This window comes from Brienomyrus brachyistius, chromosome 23, assembly GCF_023856365.1.
Source record: "Brienomyrus brachyistius isolate T26 chromosome 23, BBRACH_0.4, whole genome shotgun sequence".
In the NCBI taxonomy this organism is placed as follows: Eukaryota; Metazoa; Chordata; class Actinopteri; order Osteoglossiformes; family Mormyridae; genus Brienomyrus; species Brienomyrus brachyistius.
This window is the reverse complement of record NC_064555.1, coordinates 3,579,538-3,594,467: the sequence shown is the minus strand read 5'-3', so window position 1 is coordinate 3,594,467 and position 14,930 is coordinate 3,579,538. Positions and strand designations below refer to the sequence as shown.

The following is a 14,930-nucleotide window of genomic DNA, read 5'->3' as shown; positions in this document are numbered from 1 at the left end:
GGACCCCGTCAGGTTGGCCTGGCATGTGCTCTGGCTTCATCGATCGCCAGCCTGCACCTCCTGCCAAATCACTCTCTTTGAGCACCTTAAGCTCCATTCGCACCCAAGGCTCAGTTTGCGCCGTGTGATGCTCCCCCCTCGGCCATTCTGACACCACTGGATGCAGCCCTCCAAAGGCTCGGCGCCTCTAAATGCGGGGGCCCCGGGCCAGGCTGGGATGATGTTCAAAATACGGTCTCATTATCCCCCATCCTGCAGACTAGCCTGCATGGGCTGTGCAGATTGATCACATAATGGGTGAATTCCCTCTCATTTGTTCTTCTGCAGAGGCTTCAGTGCTCAGCAGGGCATCTTCAGCCAAACGTGTGTGAAGTAACTGTCTCGCACAAACAACTCGGCAAAAGGGAAATGCTAGATGCTGCTGGACCAGAGTATAGAAAGAACTGGGCCAGTTAGCGTCACTGGTGTTGCTGTGCAGTGCCCTTTTGCCAGCCAGGCAAAACTATTTCCGTTAAATAATAAAACTGCATCGATCTCTTTGAGAGACGCGTCCAAACGAGCAAGCTTGGGATCACAGTGAACGGTGGCCACCTACAGGGCCCATGGAGCTGGGGGTTAAGGGCTTTGCTCAAGGGCCTACAAACGTGTAACTTCTGCCAAAGCCGGACTTGAACAGGCCACCTTCCTATCACAGGCACGGAGGTTTAGCCTGCTGAGCCACATGCCGCATTAAAGTGAAGGTGGGGGAGTGTACTAACATTATGTGATTCTTTTAAATCCATGCGCATTTGGAACTCATTGCCGTCGATTGTATTAGAGACCCATCAGTTAACATATTGGTGCCAACTGTTTATTAAAATGACCTTGGCTTTGATCTAGTTTGTCAGTCTTGACTGAAATTTGGCAGCTGAATATTTTAAACTTTAGTCAATATTCATAGCTAGCAGCAGCATAGCTAAAGACCATAAATGCTGAAATAGTGGAGACGATCGCATTGGACCATCAGCTTTTTCCATACTGGAGGAGAAGGGATTTCACCGGCTCATTTACCGCTTAAATCCTCACTACAGTTTCCCAAGTTGACGCTACTTCGCCAACGTCTCCCTGCCTACATTATGTGATGTGGTTGCTGTGTGCGTTCTAAAGACCTTAAGAAGCACCCAATATCAGTTCCACTATGGATTTGTGGAGCTTGGAGGTTAGCCCATAATCTATATCGGTAATATTAGATAGTAGTGTATCAGTTATCAGTATTGATCAAAATTTCCACATCAGTGTCCTGCTACATGGTATGAGAGACCACTTCCCTTTTCCCTGGAGGCAGAGTCACGGTGGTTTTGTAGCTGTTCAGAGATGGCCAGCACAGCAAAAAATGGCCCAGGGTGGAAATGGCAGATAGGGCTGAGTAAGTGGCTGCTCGAAGAGTGATTTGGAGTGCTTCTCCAGAGGCAGTGAGGTCGAATGAGCCACAAAGGTGAAAAGGTCCGCAAGCTGCTTCTGCGGTGGGAGACGACCACAGGAGAGCAATGCTGGCCTGTACCATCCTAATGAATGACCCTGAAAGGGCTGGGTCTGTGCCAGCTAGAGGTACTCAGAGAGGTGTCCTTTTCTGACAGGCCCGGCGTGTATCCTCTTCGGTTTTTGACTGCAAAAGGCAGGGTGAGGTGGTTGCCGTAGTTTCGAATGTGTGTTTTAGTGATTCGTTCAAAAGCAGCAGTTTTAAGACTGTTAACTCATTCAGCCAATCACTGGTCTCCCAATGGAATGGAGAAATTCTGGTTGGATGAGTGATTTGATGTATTCGATCCCTTCCTCAAGTGGTCAGTGTGCATTCTTTCCAGTAAGTGTTTTGGTTCTGATGGCCACCCATGAATGATGTCGTCTGGCAGCCCAGTCCGGTGTGCTTTGAACGTGAGCCATTCGGTCGGTTCTGATTCGCTTGTTGGACCATTGGCAAGCCAGATAGTCGGTAGTTCGTATTCAGGAGGCGTAGTGCTTTGAAGTTTAAATGGCACGCGAATGGAAAATCCCAAAGTAATTATCATCAAATTTGCAAGGCACATTTTCTATGTTTACCCAGCGGCCGGCCGCCCAGGGCCTGAACGTGTGGCTCGTCTGCCTGTTTGGTTTTGCTCTGTTGTGATCCCTTTCTTGTTTGTCTTCCCCTCCCCCAGGTTCAACTACCGGTCAACACACCACCTCACAACCAATGGCTTCTACGAGTTCCTCAACTGGTTTGATGAGCGGGCGTGGTACCCCTTGGGCAGGATCGTTGGAGGAACGGTAAGCCAGGGCCCACTCCCCCCACTCAAGGAATCTGTCCCCTCTCAGCCTCTGGTTGTTAAGCTCCATGGAGTGGAGGTTCTTGGTTTGAGGCAATAATTTTCCCAATATGTCCTTCATTTTAATCATGCAAGTTGTATTAAATCGGCTCAGAAAATGGAGCAGCAGTATCATCGTTATCAGTAATTATCCGCTTATCTGCCGGTGAGAGGGTGACCCTGTTTGGGTAGCTGGCAATCCCGTAGCATGGTGGGAGAGTTGGGGGGGCCTCACCATTCCGCTACTTCCTTACAATAACTCCCTTTCCCTGTCACCACCCCCGCCACCCAGCCTCGCTCTCCCTGCTGAAGGTCGGTCAGTGTGCCCCAGCTCTCTGTGAGCTCGGCGCCTGCCGCAGAGCTGTGATGCCCGTCGTTTGCCATGCCAGTCTATAAGGCAGCCCAGCCTCGCCCAGAAGCGGGCTTGTTCCCACATAGGCACAGTTCAGTGGAGATGGAGTCTGATGTCTCTCCCTGGCGTCTTTTGAGACTTTGCTGCTATTGATCTTCTTTTTTTTTCCCCTGTATTGTCGTGATAAATGAATTTCCCATCATGAGAGCTCATTGCTCTGTGCAGAGAGCCCAGTTTGTCAGCCAGTCTGGGGTATTGGCGGGAATGAGCGCTAACAGGATGAGACCGTAACCCCCTGTGTGTGGGGGGAGGGGGCTCGTGCTTATGGTAGCCGGGCACTGGGGGTGGACAGCGCTAGAAACACGATCGATGCCAGGGCCCCCCAGCAGGAGTGTGTGTTTTTTTTGGGTCAATTTATGCTGGCAGTCCGTACTGCTAATTTTTATATCAGGTGTCTTGTTCGATAATCAGCTGCCGTCTCCTCGTACAAACAGTGCCAGGCACGGTGCTCCTACCTCACCCGTCAGTGCGCCGAAAGGCCGAGCAACGCGATTGGTCCGCTTCTCCATCTCTGCTGCTCCCATAGTCCTGGAAACGCCGCCAGAGGAACATAATGACACCAGGAAAGGTGCCCATTAGGAGCTTTAATGTGGCTCTGAGGACTATTCCTGAGGAATGAAGCACATCCCTGTCTATTAGATTTCCAAAAAGCTGGCTGTAAATCTTTGCTGGGATGTGGTAAAATGTCACCTTTGGGTTCTGCCCATCACCCGAGCCGGGTAAGCAGTTCCTAAAGCCAGCTTTTGAGGTCTCATCCTCTTTGATATCGTGGAGGGGGATCATGAGGCTCTTGAGTCGTGCTTCCACCCCCAGGACACTAGGAGTGCTTCCGACGGCAGTCTTCCGAGGGCCCGGCGGTGTCGCTGTCTGTCTGCCAATCCCTCCCGGCTGGCTGCCTCACCCCACGTTGAGAAGTGACGCACAGACCAGGCCTCTTCGTCTGACCCGTGGCCAGCAGACTGCTCCCGCCCCCCCCCCCCCCCAGAAATCCATTGCCTTCAGAAAAGGCTGCACCGTGCCACCCCTCTAATTCCCTCAGCAGCTCTCTGCAAGGAAAGGGTGGGGGGACTTCACCCGGTGCCTGCTGCGGGCAATTAAAATAGTAATTATTTAGTAATGATACCGGCGTGTGGCATTATTAGGAACACAGCCCCCAGGCTGCAATCGGGGGAGGGGGGGGGTGAGGATGTGCATGGGGTTGGGGGGGGCTAAAGTGCTTAGTGAGGCAGACCATCCATCTCTTCTGGGACGGAAGTAATTACTAGTTTGGGACCCAGGACTCAGGCAGGGTTAGCACTACTCTGCCGCAAAGATGACCAAGATGGAGGTCATCGTCCTCCTCCAGTGCTTAATGTGCTAAATGAGCAGTGAAATCCGCCATCTCCCTTAAGAGAACATCACCTGCTTACCCTATTGATTACATTACACCCTACTGAGCATTGGGGAGAAATGGTCTTTGTGTGTATACCTTGTTCTGTGATGCGCTGCACGTTGCGATGGCTGCATTACTGAGAGGTTGTTGTCAGAGCTTCAGTCGCTCAGAACAGCCGTAAAATGGATCTCATTACATCTTAACAACCAAAAAATGTGCTGGATTCGGAGGGCTGCCGCCATTCGGCATGAGCCGATGGCGGTTAGGTGCCTGAGATTTTGTTTGAATGTGGAAATGTTGACGAGTTTGTCTTGACATACAAATAAGCTCCTAATGTCTGTGTGCTTTAGTCACTCTAGAGCTGCACTTAGGGGGAATAATCGATTTAGTGTGCACCTTCTACTACACTGCTCTATTGGGCATCTCTGGGTTTTCCATCTGTTTTCTCTTCTTGGTTAATAACTTTGTCTCCCCTCCCTTCGGGTGTTATACCTCTCAGATGATTGGTTAATGACCTTGTCCTCCCCTCCCTCCAGGTGTACCCAGGTCTGATGGTCACTGCCGGCCTCATCCACTATGTGCTGAACCTGCTCCATGTGACTGTGCACATCCGCGACGTGTGCGTGTTCTTGGCACCCGTGTTCAGCGGCCTGACGGCCATCTCCACCTTCCTGCTGACGCGGGAGCTGTGGAACCAGGGGGCGGGGCTACTGGCCGCCTGCTTCATCGCCATAGTGCCCGGCTACATCTCCCGCTCGGTGGCTGGGTCCTTCGACAACGAGGGCATCGCCATCTTTGCGCTGCAGTTCACATACTACCTCTGGGTGAGTCTCTCAGCGCCTGGGGCCCTTGCTGGCATCCAGTCCTCTGGGTGTATATATACAATATCAGTCAAACGTTTGGACACACCTACCCATAGAAGGGTCTATTTCTACTATTCTCTACATTTTCGAATAATTATAAAGACATCAATACTATACAGTAACGTATGGAATTATGCACTGAACAAAACAGTTTTATTTTTTTTATTTTGGAGGGGAGCAGCTCTTTCGATTAGGACTCAGAAGACTGCTGGTTCAAATCCCTGGGTCGGTACAGTGATCCCACCATTGGGCCCTTGACCAAGGCCCTTAACCCCAATAGCTCCAGTGACTGGCTGACCCTACTGTCTCCTCTACGCCAGTTTCATGAGGTGGCCTCCTGGGATGCATTTCCAGCTGTCCTGCAGGAGGTCCCACATATGTGCTGAGCTCTCATTGGCTGCATTTCCTTCACTCTCCAGTCAGACTCCTCCAAAATCATCTCTACTGGGTTTAGGTCTCTCTAAACGTTTGACTGGTACTTTGTGCCTCTTACAGCCTGGTCTGTTGCGTATCTGCCAGCCTAGCAGGTGAAATATACAGATGGGTTTTATTATCGAGACAGAGAAACGGCTCTTTACAGCCATCTCTGCTGTGGTAACCAAAAAATGAGAATTGGCAAAAATGGGGGGAATCAGAAAATGATTCTTTAAAAGCTTTCAGAGGAGGTGTGAATGCAGTGGGAAGTAGGACATGGGCGTTTTGTGAACCTTTCAGCTCCTCCGTGGTCCAGGAGGATAGACCGTCCTGTTTATGCTGAGCCCATCACTGTGACTGATGTAACGACGGTCAGTTTTCTAATGAGGCCATTGAACGATTTGCTTTTTTCCCTGTTCAGATTTACTGTAGTGTCTGTCTGGGATTTTTAGCATTTTTAACAATGCTGTTGCACAGCAGATCTGTAATGTGGAATATTAAATAGGCCGACCAGTAGCAGTTTTTATGAATGGTAGGGAGTTACCCGAGGCCACAGTTACCATCAGGAAAGAGCGCTGATAGCTTTTCGCCATTTTTACTTGGGGGGATTTATTTAAAATTGGCAAAATAAAAACAAACGGAGGGTGTAAAGGCAGTGCTTGTATGCCGCATGGAGCGCCATTATCCTTGGGAATGCTGGGCTTGCTGATGATGCGTCAAGATGCAGCATCAAGTCGTCGTAACATAGATCTGAATGTCGCGTGACGTTATCTGATGTTTCCATATATCAAATTTAAGGACCATGTCAGATGTTCTGCTGTCGAAGTGCATGGAATATGAGGCCTTCTAGTGTCCATTTTGTGGCCCATAATGATCCCCCTTGAATTTACTGGTGTTTCTTACAGTGGTAATTGAAATACTTGCAGATATTTGTATGCTTGTTTAAATAAGGCAGGGTACCTTTGTTTTCGGTCTGGCCCTCAGTTACTCAGATGTCATCTTTTGCCAGAATAGAGGCCCTGGTGAATTGGCGGCCCTTCAGGGTACCACTGAGCTCGTCTGCATGCAGAAATTATCGCAGGGGGTGGGGAGACTTTCTCCTGCTAGTTCATTTGGCAAACCTTGATGCAGGGTCTTCTCTTCCTTGTCAGAAAAGATGGCGGAATTGGTTACGAGCATTTTCTCCAAAAGACCATCACCGGGGCTGCCTTCATACCAGGGAAATTTGTTTTCCCTTAATTTTCAGCTGTAAATAAGAAGCAGTGTTGTTCTTCACCCCAAAGTAAGACTTCACTGATTTCCCAAGAGGAAAGTAGGACTTTGATCTTCTGCTTGTCATGTTCATAATTTTTATCTTCTTAGTATTTTTCCATGCAGAGCGACTCACTTTGCACCCTTTCGCACAGCTGGGTGTTTCTATGGAAACCCACCTGGGTTGTGTACCTGGCAGTGAGACCTTGAGGGGTCGATCCTTATTCTCCTTGCTTCCTGGCTCCCCCATCCCTGCCTGTGGGTCTGCGTGGGGGGGGGGGGGGCCTTGTCAGGAGCTGCTGGCATAGCCTTCAGACGCATTCTGACATCTCTGCAGAGGACATCAACACGATTTGGTGTCTTCCAAGATATCGGTGCACGTTTTGGTGCCCTGTCCTCCGATCCTCCCACGGAGCTCCCATTCGGCTCTGTGATGTCGCATTTACCTTCAAAGATGTCCCCTCTCCCTCCCTCCCCTGACATTCAGACAGAGGGGTGTAGTGCTGCTGTCTCGGGTCCTCTAACACCACTGGGTGTTGATTAGCCCCCGTTATCTGCCTAGTTTACAGTGCTTAGCCACGACGTCGGTGCCCAGCGCTCTCGTAAAGGTCCTCTTTATCTACTAATAGCCCCATCGGCTGCAGAGTTCTCCCCCTCTTGTCAGCACCTCTAATCTATAATTGAATCCCCTCCCCCCCTTCCTCTGAGACACCTGCCCTTTGTGCCAGGGCCACCTGCAGGGTGCCGTTTCGGCTTGTTTTGCCCTGCAGGGACCAGTGGCCGCAATTCAGTTAGTCTGTGCCCGGAAACGTCCAGCATGACCCTGGCATGACCTCTGACACCCACTGGACAGCAGTCACTGGGTCTCCAGTCTTGTTAGCCCTTGTTGGGGAAGTGCCCTGCTTATCCCCCCTCCCCAGGGGAGAACATCCAGAAACAAGTTGCAGTGGCTGGTCATGTGACCCAGTGGATGTCCCTCTGTGTTAATAGCATCCCATGAGAAACTGTTCAAAATAATTAACATTAAATAAATACAGGAACAAGACAAAAATGGGCACCATTTAGTATAAGTCTTAATGAGTAAAGATCACTTCAGAGACTTTGGCAAAAGGAGTAGTTCTTCTTGTTCGCTCAGTTCCTCAGCAGAACAGAATGAAGCTTCCACCATGTAACCAAGTTGATCTGAGGGATTTAAATACCACCCGTTAAATGAATGTCATGTTTTTTTAAAATCTGGAGTCCTATGAAAAATGCACTTCAAAATGCACTTTGTGCTTCAGTCGCCTTCTGGGCCGTAAACAGTCCGACTTCGGCAGCAAATGCCAGGGCGTGTTTTGGTGTCGTTGCTGCTGGGCTGCAGACCGATGCAGCAACGTGTGGCTCTTATCTGGGGGGGGGGCAGACAGGCAGATGCCCACTCATGCTGTTCAGCCACTTACCCATGAGGCTGAGCTGCAGGGCCTGTCCGTCCGCATCGGGAAGGGTGCAGTATGAACAGAGCTCCAGACTTTATGGCCAATTTTAAGTGGTGGTGCTTCCCCCCCCCACACACCTCCTCGAGATTTTGCTCTAATTAGAGAAGGATTTAAGCAGACTACGGCTAGACCCACTAATGGCATTCAGTTACGGCCTGCTAATTTGGCTCTTCTGTAGAGTGACACGTGGCTGTGAATTATTATTACTTTAGTGTGTGTGTGTGTGTGTGTGTGTGTGTGTGTGTGTGTAAATTAGGTTTATATTACATTGTGGGGACCTGTTGTTTTAACGTTGTGGGGGCCATTTTTCAGGTCCCCATGAAGATCTATGACAAAAAAAAAAAAACTAAAAATGTCAAGTCTCCTGTTTTTGTTTGGTTCCTCAGGGTTAGGGCTGGGAAGGGTTTAAGGTCGTCATGTTGGGATCGGAGTTTTCCCATTAGAAATGAATGGAGAGTCCCCACAAAGATATAATTGGTGATCTGTGTGTACGCGGGTATCTGTTAACCCTGCCCCCTGTCTCTCCCACCCTCAGGTGAAATCTGTGAAAACAGGCTCTGTCTTCTGGACAATTGGCTGCTGCCTGTCTTACTTCTACATGGTGAGTGTTGGCCGGGCCCTGGGGAGAGACGCTCTGTGCTGACAGAGGTCATCGTGGACGAGGGGCCCGGGTTCGTGAAGGGAGCCGGGGAACAAATGCGAGCGCCTCACGCCCCTTCTGGGCTCATCTTTTTGCTGCCCATTAGTTAGATGTCAAAGAAATAAAACAAAATACAGCCCCGTCCGTCGTGCAGACTCTGGCATCCAGGCGATAGTCCCGCTAATGACCTGAAAGGGTTTCGTGCCAGGAAGGTTTGATTAGGGAGTCCTATGATGGGATGAAGGGATAAACCAATCGGATTAATTACAGTGGCCTCAATCCTCAATCCCCCCCCAGAAGGTTTTGGGTGGCAGCATATCGCCTCATGTTTTCTGATTTTTTTATTTTTATTTTTTCCTTGCTTCTCAGCCATTACAGAAAGGCTGGCTGGTGTCGTTTGAACTGGGAGGGGGGTCCTGGCTAGTATACCTCACCTGGAGACCCCCTGCCAGGCCTGTGAAAGCAACTCCCCCCTTTTGCACTTCCTGTGTCCTTCAGTTTTCCTGCCCACCCCCCCCCCCCCCCCCCACCTGCCTGAAGAACACCCCCTGAGGTTTCTCTCGTCATGGATTTACAAGACCTCAGTGGTTGGTGGGCTGATTATGGCGCAGGATCTGACCCAGTGTGGGCCATGCTGCTGTGGGGGGGTGGTCTCTGCACTGTGATTTTCGGGACGGCTGTGAAACCACGTCGGCTATAGCTGGTTTCGCCAGGTCTCCCGTCAGCCCGTGGGCAGGCGCACACACTCCTCCCACCCCCCTTACTCTGCCTTGAAAAGCTGCTTCATTTATCTCGTCCGAGGAAACCAGAGGAAATCCGCGACTTTAATAGAGTTTTTCCATGCTTGAACTACAACCAATTAGCTGGTGGTGCCGTGGAGATCCAAACAGCAGCAGGAGAGTGACTGCATGAATCACACAGCACGGCGCTCTCTTATGTGTCCTTCCTGTCTCTCTGCCGCTTTGAGTCTGTAAACAGCTGTCGCCTTTCATTACAGCCTGTGACTGTTGACGTGTGGGTGTGTCTGCGCGGGTTCGCACCCCATGCGCGGCTGTACATGCACCGACGCATCGCTGACTTGGCCATTCGCCATCTTGCAGGTGTCTGCCTGGGGAGGCTATGTGTTCATCATCAACCTCATCCCCCTCCACGTCTTCGTGCTGCTGCTCATGCAGAGGTACAGCAGGAGAGTCTACATCGGTGAGTACTCCACCAATCAGGGCGGTTGCTGGCCTCATCTCCACCAATCAGGGCAGTGGTCAGCCTTGGTTCCGCCAATCTGAGTATCTCAGGCTGGATGGTTGGGTTATCAGGTCTTAAAACTAGACAGTGATACGATCAGTAGTCTCCTTTTTCTTTTGGTTCATGACCAGCAAGCTTTTATTGGACATGAGTCGTTACAAAAACGTGATGCTGTCTGTAGAAACAGGATCTATGCATCCAGCCTGTCAGATGCTTGAATGGTCGTGTGGGTCCAGCCCTGCTAGGTGTGTTGCCCAGTTCTTATCATTTTCCGGGCCTGGTGAAGTGTCAGATGGTACCGACGGGGTGTGGGTGTGTCAGGTGTGCTTGGTTGTGTTTTTGCGGGGGAGTTCGGAGCCGGTGTGTGTGCCTGCCATCAGTATGATGGGAGGCCCCATTGCAGCTTGAGCCGTCGTGCTCTTTAAGGAGCCCGAAATGCTCCTGTCCCCGGTGATCCGCTGTGTGCCCATGCTAAGTGCGCCATTCTCTGCCTTCAGCATATAGCACCTTCTACGTCGTGGGCCTCATCCTCTCCATGCAGATCCCGTTCGTGGGCTTCCAGCCAATCAGGACCAGCGAGCATATGGCAGCGGCAGGTACTCCTCCTGGCGCCCCTCCCCCCCCTTTCCGGTCTGCCCCCCCCCCCCCTTTCCTCAGTAGCTCCTCAGTCTGGTCTGAGCCTTCCGTGTATGTGGGGGCTGAGCTTCACTGCTTCTGGGTGCTGTGAGAGCTGCATTCTAGTTTTTCCCGTCCCTGCATAGTCTCTCCCGTCTGAGTACCCTGCTAAATTCCTCCCCCCCCCTCCTTTCCCGACGCAGGCGTGTTTGCGCTTCTCCAAGTATACGCCTTCCTGCAGTACCTGAAAGACCGGCTCACCAAGCAGGAGTTCCAGACGCTCTTCTTCCTCGGGGTGTCACTGGCGGCTGGGGTGGTCTTCCTCACCGTCATATACCTGACCTACACGGGTGAGACGTGTGTGTGTGTGTGTGTGTGTGTGTGTGTGTGTGTGTGTGTGTGTGTGTGTGTTCAGTGTTCTCCCAGCCATTTTCCGTTTACCTTAAACCATTATTATATTCTCACAGGCATGCATATATCGCAGTAACCCTTTTTAAGCAGTGTTCCACATGGCTCTGCAAGGCCTTTTCATTCATATTTACTAAACAATTTTGTGACATAGAAGTGAAGAAAGCTAGCACTCAGAGCATCGCGGGAGCAGTTGGGCTTAAGTACTTCTTGATTCTCTACTGGCCACAGGATTCGAACCCACGGCCCTGTGTTAGCTTAGCAGTGAGCATGAACCTGTGTGCTCTCTTTGCGCTTAGGGTACATCGCACCGTGGAGTGGACGTTTCTACTCTCTCTGGGACACCGGGTGAGCTGTTTCTAATTCGCCAGTTTGCCTGTCAGTCATGAGTGCATGTAGAGGCTGCTTGGCCAGCACTGTTATTTAAAGGAAATTAGTGACGTGAAATAATCTACTGGTAAAGTTTGCTAAATAAAAGGTTATCAATGCAAAAAAGTCCACCTCAAAATATATCGCTTGACGGGGTCAGGCCACAGCTGACCAGAAGGGACGCTGTCATTCTTCCTATGCCCAGGTACGCCAAGATCCACATTCCCATCATCGCGTCTGTGTCCGAGCACCAGCCCACCACCTGGGTATCCTTCTTCTTCGATCTACACATCCTAGTGTGCACCTTCCCAGCAGGGCTGTGGTTCTGCATCAAGAACATCAACGACGAGCGCGTCTTCGGTGAGGGCCGGGAGGTGGTGCCAAGTCGGCGAGTGGCTGTGAGAGTGTCAGGCTGGGTTAGGGTTAGGCATTTATAATACAAACAAAGCTCGTTTTAAAGAACTGCGGGCATGTTGAAATGAAGTCGCATGGAAAACAGGAAAATTAATAATTCAGAAAGGACCAGTATTAAGCACAGATGTCTGCTTTTTCAGCATTTGTATTCATTCAGTGTAACAAGCAAATGGAATTTATATTGCTCTTATTAATACAGATGAATAGTTTATGCTGTTTAGTTACTGGGTGTTATATGTTAACCGTGAAAGAAGCAGTGACTGCAGAGTGTAACGCTGTGGTCATCTTCCCTCTCCTCTCCTGCCCCCTAGTGGCCCTGTACGCCATCAGCGCCGTCTACTTCGCGGGCGTCATGGTGCGGCTCATGCTGACGCTGACCCCGGTGGTGTGCATGCTGTCGGCCATCGCCTTCTCCAGCGTCTTCGAGCACTACCTGGGGGACGACCAGAAGCGGGAGAGCCCGCCTGCCGAGGACAGCAGCGACGAGGACGACAAGAGAAGCTCGGGCAACCTGTACGACAAGGTCAGGGTGGCCCCCGCCGAGCCTTCCTTCTGTGCGCGGGTCGATCTGCACGTTTCCAGAAACCGTCTAGGAAATTTGCGGCTTCCGAGGCCAACGCAAGATGGCGCTTGACGAGCCCAGCCTTGCAAGTCATGAACCTCAGTTGTAGGAAGGGGAATGATGTCGGTCTCGGGTCTAAGGTGACATGTTAAGGACACGTGGAGAGTGTCAAGGAGGAAGTGACTCGCATCGCCCCCTACAGGCAGGAAAGGTGCGTAAGCACGTGTCGGAACAGGAGAAGACGGAGGGTGGCCTGGGCCCCAACGTCAAGAGCATCGTGACCATGCTGATGCTGATGCTGCTCATGATGTTTGCCGTGCACTGCACCTGGGTCACCAGCAACGCCTACTCCAGCCCCAGTGTGGTGCTGGCCTCCTACAACCACGACGGGTACGGCGGGCGTGCAGCCCTGACCTCGCGACAGAGCCTTGCACATGCACCCTTCTTCAGGGCCTCAGTGGCTGCTGTCCTCCTTGATGGCCTTTGTGATCACATGACTCAACGTACATCATAGGTTTTTTTTTTTTTTTTTTTTTTGTCAAATTGCCATGACGTCCCCCTTTTGCCTCGCCTTGAGGGACCAGTCATGCTGAATCAGGCACATTCCACATTTATAACTCTAGAACCTTAGACTCCATAGATTTTAATATGACTTGTCTCTGCAGATCGCGGAACATTCTAGACGACTTCCGAGAGGCGTACTACTGGCTGCGGCAGAACACGGACGAGCGAGCGCGGGTCATGTCCTGGTGGGATTATGGGTACCAGATCGCCGGCATGGCGAACCGCACCACGCTAGTGGACAATAACACGTGGAACAACAGCCACATCGCGCTGGTGAGCGGTGCATCACAGGGGCATTGTGGGAAATGGCTTCTGGGCATTCTGGTAGCTTCAGGTGAGTCACCTTGCGCCCATCTCCCAGGTGGGTAAGGCCATGTCCTCCAACGAGACCGCGGCCTACCAGATCATGCAGAGCCTGGACGTGGATTACGTGCTCATCATCTTTGGGGGCGTGATTGGCTACTCCGGGGACGACATCAACAAGTTCCTGTGGATGGTCAGGATCGCCGAGGGGGAACACCCCAAGGACATTCGGGTGAGAGGGACTTCCTGTCCTCTACTGCCATGTCCCGTTTTCTGACTCGTGTCCTCCAGCACTGTCCGTGACCTTCTCGGCCAACTCTCAAAGTAGCTCCATTGTGTGAGGAACAAACCTTCTCCGTGTGCATGGCAGAGTCGTCAGATTCTTCTTCATTCTCCCCCAGGAGAGTGACTACTTCACCCCCCAGGGAGAGTTCCGGGTAGACAAGGCTGGCTCTCCCACGCTGCTCAACTGCCTTATGTACAAGATGTCCTACTACCGCTTTGGAGAGATGCAGGTGAGAAACATCGGCCGCCATCAGTAGAGTCCCTCCAGGGCTTTCTGAGGTTCTCTCTTAACCCACACACACTGGATAACTGGGTATTCAGCCGCCTGTTTTATGGGGATTAATGACACCGATAAAAACCACCCAGCTGAGCCTGGCAGAACTACAGTAGATCATTGATAATCCAGCGATCGATCAGAGGTCCCAGTTTTATTTGCCGATTTCCCCAGCCAGTACGGCGACGTTAAAAGAGAGACTAAACGTCTGTAAACCGCCACAAAAAAAATTGCACAGCTGGGGCAGAAGGAACAGCACTGAGTGTCTGCCTGCCAGTGCAGGCGAGACCTGAAGACGCTTCGCTGTATGAACATCTGCTTGGTCCTATTAAGATTTGTACTGAGAAACGTTTTCCTGTAAGCAATTTTTGTATTAGTCTAATGCACATTCAGAATAGATCCAGCATTTTATATGCAAAAATAATAGGTTATTCTCCAGTCTTTGAGAATCCACTGCCTCTCATCCCAGTTCAAGCTGCTATATTTATATTGGTTTGACACATGAGACTGTCTCTCCCCACGACTAGTTCATACCACCCCACAGACCGGCAGCTCCCCCTTTTCTCCCCGCAGCTGGACTTCCGGACTCCGCCTGGCTTTGACCGGACCCGCAACGCGGAGATCGGAAACAAGGACATCCACTTCCAGCACCTGGAGGAAGCCTTCACCTCGGAGCACTGGCTCGTCCGCATCTACAAGGTGAAGAAGCCAGAGAACCGGGAGCCGCTGGGCCGGCAGCCCCGTGTCACCAACATCGTGCCCAGGCAGAAGTACACCTCAAAGAAGGTGAGAAGGGAGGCGCCCTCTAATGCCAAAATACCCAAAACGGGTTTTTGCGTGTAGATACTGCAGCGTATAAATCTTGCAGGACGGCAGCCTGCTTATTTAGTGATTCATAAACGCAAGAGCCGGTTGTGAACAAGCGGAGATGCGTGCCAGTTTAAAAAGTTCACTATGATTTAACGATTGTGCGGTTTGTGTGGTGAATGCAGATCAGCCAGCCAGCGTGGTCTCCTGTCACGCCCGACGGTGAGCTCCGTGCATCTGTGTGCCAGCGTGGGCTGGGTGGGACTGATTTAATTACCGGGCGTGGTTAATACTGAAGGCTGTGATCGCGGTAACGGAAGGCTGCAGGGTCCAGTCCCG

General features: G+C 51.2%; 1 protein-coding gene across 1 annotated transcript in view; it reads left to right on the top strand.

Annotated features, from left to right (window-relative positions):
- Window positions 1–14,930, top strand: part of LOC125719010 (dolichyl-diphosphooligosaccharide--protein glycosyltransferase subunit STT3B-like) — a 30,844-nt gene that overhangs the window by 14,089 nt on the left and 1,825 nt on the right. Inside the window, 15 exon segments of the mRNA XM_048993407.1 lie at window positions 2,175–2,283; window positions 4,642–4,929; window positions 8,644–8,709; window positions 9,849–9,948; window positions 10,488–10,586; window positions 10,809–10,955; window positions 11,313–11,361; window positions 11,588–11,742; window positions 12,108–12,319; window positions 12,561–12,748; window positions 13,024–13,195; window positions 13,284–13,457; window positions 13,627–13,740; window positions 14,358–14,570; window positions 14,777–14,813. Of these exon segments, the coding sequence (XP_048849364.1) occupies window positions 2,175–2,283; window positions 4,642–4,929; window positions 8,644–8,709; window positions 9,849–9,948; window positions 10,488–10,586; window positions 10,809–10,955; window positions 11,313–11,361; window positions 11,588–11,742; window positions 12,108–12,319; window positions 12,561–12,748; window positions 13,024–13,195; window positions 13,284–13,457; window positions 13,627–13,740; window positions 14,358–14,570; window positions 14,777–14,813 (2,123 nt within the window).